Genomic DNA, 7,646 nt, shown 5'->3' with positions numbered 1-7,646 from the left:
TTGGTCTAGTATTAACACATCAGCTAGTCCACTGTTTAAATAAATGCAAAGACCAGTCTAATAGCTTAAATCTAATGAGTTAAATAGGGTTTACAGTCTGAAGACAGAGTGAGTGAACTCTTTAAGGCAGAAGTTACATCTGCATAAAGTTCTCTACGCCTATATGAAAACAGGAGCTTTTAATGTCACTGTCTTCTGGTTTTGAAATATAAGATTCACTGATATTCAGATGTGAACTTGCTAAATAACTATGCTGTAAGTAAAAACTTCAGTAGCACAAAGGCTTCATCTACAATTTAGTAATTATTTCTATCTTGCTTCTTTGAGTATAATAGCTGAGTGTATTTATTAATAAAAGAGGTGGTATTTTTGTTGTTGTTGACATAAATTTCATTTTATTTTTAACCATACAACAAGCTAGCAACAAATTAGAAAGGAGGAAGAATAGCAGATGTATAAAATTAAATTAATTATTCAATACTGGTTTATCTGCACAATATGATAGTATTGAGGAAGGAATAATCCTGTCATTCAAGTAAGTAATCCACACTCCACAGGTCGTACAAAGTGAGTCAGGTGTTCATGTAAAAGACATCAAGTAATTCTGTTTCAATTGAGTGTTTCAAGACAGTGGTACATAGGCCATAAAAACCTGTACAACATATAAAATTATTGTGCATTGGCTGTACATAGTAAAAATGTCATCTGTAATGATGTCATTTTCTCTTGCCATAGGAGAGCAGAACTACTAAGTCTATGAATTAATGTTTAGATAGCACATTTAGATGTAAGATTTACCACAACCAAAGGACAAACTTCACAATCTTTTAAGAAAACCCCCAATTCAACAGCTTCCTTAAGGGGAATTCATACTACATTATTTAATTGTTTCGGGACCTACTTTTAAATCACTGAACAGGAATCAGTACGGGCGAATCTGACAGGGATAAAATTTAGGCTTCCTTGAGAGAGAAAAAACATGCTACCCTCAGTGGCAGGCAAGGTAACACAGTCATAAACAGAACCTAAATAACAGTATCAGTTGTTGAGCTTTTGTGTCTGTCTGCAAAAGCAAAAAAATCATGGTGTTTTGGAATAATGTGCTTTGGACATCTAGCATGAGCTTGCACAAATTAGTTTCACATTTTTGAAAAACTGCAAATAAAACCTCTCTTAGAAAAGGCAGTTGTGTTTGCATCAGAGACTCTTAGAATGGTGCTAGACCATAACAACACAAAGGCTGTTAAGTACTTTTAAGTAAACCAAAGAGGAAAAAAAAGCTCTTTATAGAGCTGGGCAAGAGTAATTAACTTCCAGATTTTTTCCTTTCTCTAGAAAATTTTCAAATATGAGTGTCAATGAATCTTTCTTTTTTCAATTAGAATATCAAATAAAGTACTCAGAACAGCTGCACAACTTATTTTAGTGATTTATATAAGCTGAAGAGTGGATGCCATTGTCTTGTATTTTTGTTAATTATTTTTTTTTTTTAAACTCTCACCTGAAAGTATATGCACACATATAAATTCCATTCATCCTAAAATGTTCATTCTCACTTCCTATAGGACAGCCCATAAAAGGAAAGGACTGATATTATTACTGTTTCACCCTACAAAGTTTCAGAAGCACTGATACACATCAATCTGACCTGTCATAGATTTCCCAGTCTGAGGGATTTTCAAGAGTTCTCAGAAGGGAAGATTTCCTCTCCATCCTTACTTTGCTCTTAGGGTGAAAGCACTGAACTTTCTCACCTGTTTTGAAAGGAACTATCCAACCTTTCCATAATGAGCTTCCTTACGAACAAATTCCTCACTGCAAAACTTCTCAATTTCATCTCATTCTCATTGTGCATGACTCCGTGAAATAACTACAACAGTAAAACTCAAAATGCTGCCCACTGTATTGCATTTCAGCAATATTCACACTGAATTTTGCTGTAGTTGACTCTCCCAGTATTTCTATCCCAGGCAAATCTACAAAGCACAACTGCAACAAGCTCTTCACTGCAAATGTACAATACTTTCTACAGTGTAACAACCTGAAAAAAAAAAATAACAATTTTCATCTCTGTTGCTCAGCCTGAACCACATTTTGGAAGCTCAAATCCACATTTAAGTTACTTTTTACCATCTTGCAAATTTGCTGTTTAATATAGCTGCACTAATAAGTGAAATAAGAAAACACACACAGCAATCAACTCACCATGCTGTTCATTTTTGAGGAGGATGAGCTTGCTCTCTGCTTCCGTAGGCTGTTAATTTCTTCTGCATTGCTATCCTTCGGTTTTATGATCAGTCGACTGCTTCCAGCAGTGCCTTCCGAGGATGATCTGAGTCTCTTCTCAATAAATCTGCCTTCTCGGTATGGACTGAAGCTATTGGCAAGATCAACTACAAATAGACATGCAATCAGCACGCGTTACAGAGAATTATCCTCTACAAATATTTTCTTACAGAAAACATTGACTTAAAATGCTTAGCAAGGAATCTTATAAGATTGTAACAGTGATAATTTCCATAAGGTATCCTGTAGAAAACAGATCCTATTTAACTAAATAAAAGCATAGCCTTTCCTTCGTTTCTCTCTTCATTCTTGGAGGCTTCCAAACTATTGTCCAGTAAAATCTATCAGAAAAACAATCACTGATTCCCTGGTGCAAAAAACATAACCTGTCTTATCCTGTCCCTAACTTCTGTAGGACCAGGTCACAGCTTTGTTAGAAACATATATCACAGCTCTTCATCCATGCTCTCCAAACTCATCTTGCAGGCTGAATCCTAGACCTCAAATCCCATTAATTAAAATAACACTGGAAAAGAGGAGAAAAAAATCACATTTTCAAGCGCTATGACAACTTGAGAGATGGGGAAAAATGGAAAATAAAATAGCACAACGTCCTGGTGATATCGGTATTCCATAGTATCATTCCATTCCATTCATCATGCAACAGGCTGTTGGGTGTAGATACATAGTGCACTGTGGAGCTGTACTTCCTAGTCTCATGTTCTCTATAGCAGTTTCACATGAATTCTAATTCTCCAAGAGGAATATACACTGAGATGTACTACATTTCCCAAGGGTTTCCAGATGACTTATGATTCCTGGTGACAGGGGTGAAGTTTTTTCCAGGTTCCAGCAGCCCGGCAAGCAAAAGCACGTAATAGCCTTCTTCTCCACAATCATTTGAGTTATTAATTTTAACTCTTTTTTATTATCACCTTACATTCTTTTACCATTTGTAGTAAATTTGTTATCCCTTCATATCTTAATTGGATCATTTTTCTTCCCTTCCCCCAAAAGGGGAGTAAGGGGTCCCCTTGCACTGTCACACTTGAAACTGTGACACATAATAAATGTAACACACGTGAAAATCTTCATTTCTTTTGCCTTTTGCAAGAGAACAAACATTTCCTTAACAGCTTTACAAAAAGAAAAAATACTATCACATAAAACTATATAGGCATATATTAAGAAATGCATTACATGTCCAATCTGGTCAGGCATTTGAGTCACATTTATGATGCTGTCAACCACTGAAATCTGCCGTCGGACCGGGAAGAAAAAAGTACTTATTGTTACATAAAGTGTACAGAAATACTTAACATTGGCACCCAGTTTTAAATACTATTCAGTGTTCAAAACTGTCTGTAGGCAACAATAACAGTACTTTTAATTACTTCTTTCTGAACACTACAAACTTTTGTTATGCTCATTTTATTTCACATAGCAGGATTTTCTGCACTTTTTCAGGGGACTTTAAATGTTTGATCCCTTGCTAATTTCTAATACATCCTTCACTACACAAATTTGAAAAAAAAAGTGCATTTGGAATCGAATTAAAAAACCATAATAATAATCATTGATTTCTAAATTGCGCAGCATTAGCTGGAGTGTTTCACTGAATATTAAGTTCATTTACAAAAGTCTATCACACTCTAACATCAGTTAGCTGTCTTACAGGCATACACATTAAATACACAATTGCTGATGCATGATTAGAAATACACAATCAATTTGAAACTGATCATTTTGAGACACTCCTTGTTTTTCATTATAACGACTTCACTCTACTAAATCAGATTAAGAAGTGTAAGCCCATTTCACAAGTGAGCCAAAGAAGACAAGCCAAAGTGCTCAGAACAGATAACATACTTAAATTTAAACATCTTTTTTTTGTCCCACCTGAATAAGGTTCAAGATAAACAGGTCTCCTCTCGTGAAAGCTAATTTAGGGGATTAATCTAACATTATGTATCCATTTATGAACAAGATGCCCAACAATCCAGTACAGTGAAAAACAACTGACGAGTAAGATTGCTTCCGATTGCTTAAAATCTACATGACTAAGTAAATGTCCAGGCTTCTCCGGGAATATGCTGTGGGAGATCATGTCAAAGGCTGTGCTGAAGTCTAGGTAGACTACGTCAACAACCTTTCTCCCATCCACAATGCAGGTCCCCTCATGACTGCAACACTGTAGAGGGAGATCTAGTTGGTCAGGCAGGACACTAGCAAAGCCGGCTAGGCCTGATCCCCCTGGATGTCCCACAAAAACTGTGTGATCACACTTCAGATGGTGTGTTCTATAACCTTCTCCAATACTGAGGTCAGGCTTCCCCAGAATCTTCCTTCCGACCCTTCCTGTAGATGGGTCTTGCATTGGCAAGTCTTCAGTCATCTGAGACCTGTCCAGCTGACCAGGACTTCCGATAAATGATGAAGAGTAGCTTAGTGAGAACTTCTGCCAGTTTCCTCAGTACCCTCACATAGATCCCTCCAGTCCCATAGACATGTAATAGTCTAGGGGAAGAGGAAATAATTGTTTCCTCCTGAATTACAGGGAGTATTATTCAGAAGAGTTGTCCCGTAAGTGGAACTTTGTGCTTGCTTAAAACTTAGTTTCCAGCTTCTATAATATTCAGCCTTTCCTGACCAGACTTGAAGACAGTTGTAGAAATCTGGCATAAGTCAAAGTCAACAAATGCCTGTGTTTAAGTGGCATGATCTAGGCTGAAGCGCATGGAAAACAAAGCCAAAATGACTGAAATTCTGCAAGTTATCAGACACTACATCTCAGGTTGATATTAAACATAGTTCTTTTAATCAGAGCAGCGAATGATTTCCTTTGAGATTGCATTTACCATTTTCTATAGACTGAGATTGAGGAATAGTTTATTCACTCCATCTTGTTAGTATTTGAAAGCTAAAGACCCAGCTGATAGTTAACATTCTCCATTACACAGTCTGTGAAACGAGAATCTGCACAATGATATTTCAGATAGCAACAGCAATATATTATTGTATTCTGCTACCGTAACAGTAGTAGTTCCGTCAAACTACTTTACAGCATCATCTCAATAAAAGCATGTGAATATCAAGAACTTTTGAAACCTCAAGTATTGCAAGATACAAAGTAAATTATTGTTCATAATCAGCTAAAGGAGGTTTATTTTTTGGCAATTTTTCTTTGTCAAACAACACAAGTCTTCGACTCAAGTTCAAATTATGCATGCCTCAAAAATCCCAGAATACCCATTCAACACGAGACAAGAATCAATATTCTTGCTTAATACATTTTCTATCAAGGGAAAACAGATATCAACATCATTGATGTATGTCATTATTACTACATAGTAAAACATGAAACCCAAAGAAACAAAGGCTTCTGTTTTATACCTTTTGTTATTCTGATTTAAGCTTGCTTTTGAATTAAAGCACAATTCATAACTTTTCATCTTTCTAGATAGCACTGACAATGCTAAACACATACTTAATGACCAAACAATCTCTAAAACATAACTAAGGGGAAAAAGAAAGCAAGCCAACTCCAAAACCATCAAACCTCACAATTAAATAACAGAGTACATACCGTTAGGATAGTTTGTTTCGTATCCCTGCTGTGTTTTAAAGGACCGAGGCTCAGAACATTGAATAATCTTAGGCTCCGTTATAGGAATTGTTTCTCTGCTGTGCTTGGAAAACATGCTTTCCTCTCGGTCCCCACTCAACTCCTTTGCTGCTGGAGAGTGCATTCCCAGTTCTTCTTTATGCTGTAACGCAAAGGTTTCTAAATCCACCTTTGCTGAGTTCATTTCTCCTTTGTGCCTGGCATCTGTAACATGTAGTTCATTGGCTTGCAACGATACTTTTGTTTGATTCGCAGCTGAAGTTTTGCGCAAGCTATTAGATTCAACACTACACAAGCTTGCATGACTTGCAGGAGATACAGCAGCAGACTGGCAAGTACTTCCCATATAATCCATTTCCTTCACCGGAACAGCAATAGGATTAAAGATTATCTGAGAGGTAGAGACACTGTGGCCAAAATCCTCTGCTAGCAGCACTCCATTCCCACTGCTGGGCAGAGCATCAACCTCTGATACAGAATCCTCCGTCAAGGTTATGAAGTCAGAAGGGGTCTGGACAGCCGTGAGGTCAGCTGAGAGCAGTGGAGACTGCAAAGCACTCCCCATGCACTCTGTCACCTCAGCTGAGCATGGAGAGGAGGATGCAGCAATCACTGGCTCACTTTCAACATAGGATTTTATCTCCAGCATGCAGCCAGTCTGCTGCACAGAGGAAACTGACTGACTCTGTGGAACCGGTTTGGAAAATTTGTAGTGTGATGAGAAAGATTTAGGGAGAAGTTTTCGTGTGGACTGTTTGACAGAGTAGCGGCTCTGTTCCTCCACAAAGCCAGAATCATCACCCTCATTTTTGCCAGAGCTTATACAATTTATAAAGACATTCTTATTAGCTGAAGGCTCCTTTCCTTTTTCAAAATCATCTGTCAAAGATCTTGTTATCTTCTTGCTACGCGAGCTGCCAAAACTAACCGAATGCCTTCCTCTGCTTTTAATGTGTTCCTCCAGGCACAGTTTTTGAAAAGTGCTGAGAGAGGGCTGGGCACCATTTGAGATGTTAACATTCTGGCTAGCGGCATCAGGCTTTTGCTCCCCCCCCTTCTTGTTATGGAAGCTAATGGAAGGAGTTCGGAATATGCTCCGGCGCTTGCCTGTGCTCCCTGAGCTGGAGTTTGTGCTGGATGGGGAGGAGGTGTGCACACCCACAGCGCTGGCAGAGGAAGGCGAAGAAGGGAGGGAGTCATGTCTCCGGCTAATACTTCTTCTGAATATTGGCAACCGAGACACTAGAGTCGATCGCCTGGATCCTGAGTCCCCCATCAGGGCACGAGGTGTTCACACTACTTCACAGCCAAGAAATTAATCTGGGGTGAGAAAGAGAGACAGAATAATAATTCAGTCTAAAAGCCAAGTAAACAAATTTTAAGTCAGTCAAAACACTTGAGACATCAACATCTACCTTACGTACAGCTCCATCTCATTATTTATATCACAATTTCAGTTATGTTAGATATGCAGCACCAAAATCCTAGTAACCGTGCAAAGATGTGGCTCAAAACATTCTACACAAGATATTCAATTGTATACATTATGCAATGCATATCATACTGAGTAACAGTATAAACCTACATGATACACAGATATTTCACCCAAATATCCTTTGTTACGCAAGTTCTTAGAACAAGCCTGCCGATAAAATATAACCTCTCAGAAAAGAGACTGATTTTTCTGCATAAATTAAAACATGATTTTGGCTTCCTAAACATTCTTTTTCACAAG

General features: G+C 37.9%; 1 protein-coding gene across 1 annotated transcript; it reads right to left on the bottom strand.

Moving 5' to 3' along the window:
- Positions 1 to 412: 412 nt before the first annotated feature.
- Positions 413 to 7,229, bottom strand: CCSER1 (coiled-coil serine rich protein 1). Its single transcript, XM_010709636.3, has 3 exons — positions 5,873 to 7,229; positions 2,206 to 2,393; positions 413 to 2,041 (listed from the first exon to the last, which is right to left on the bottom strand). Exons 1-3 carry the CDS (start codon positions 7,185 to 7,187, stop codon positions 2,027 to 2,029), a joined length of 1,518 nt encoding a protein of 505 aa, XP_010707938.2. The 5' UTR covers positions 7,188 to 7,229; the 3' UTR covers positions 413 to 2,026.
- Positions 7,230 to 7,646: the final 417 nt, after the last annotated feature.

This window comes from Meleagris gallopavo, chromosome 4 (assembly GCF_000146605.3).
Source record: "Meleagris gallopavo isolate NT-WF06-2002-E0010 breed Aviagen turkey brand Nicholas breeding stock chromosome 4, Turkey_5.1, whole genome shotgun sequence".
NCBI classification, from domain to species: domain Eukaryota; kingdom Metazoa; phylum Chordata; class Aves; order Galliformes; family Phasianidae; genus Meleagris; species Meleagris gallopavo.
Note: the sequence above shows the minus strand (reverse complement) of the source record. Positions and strands in the feature narration are given on the sequence as shown.

Excerpts from the sequence above, each read along its gene's own strand:
- CCSER1 (XM_010709636.3), bottom strand. The coding sequence starts at position 7,187 with ATGGGGGACTCAGGATCCAGGCGATCGACTCTAGTGTCTCGGTTGCCA. Across the intron at positions 2,394-5,872 it reads CGAAACAAACTATCCTAACG|TTGATCTTGCCAATAGCTTC; the intron begins GTATGTACTCTG and ends GTCTATTTGTAG.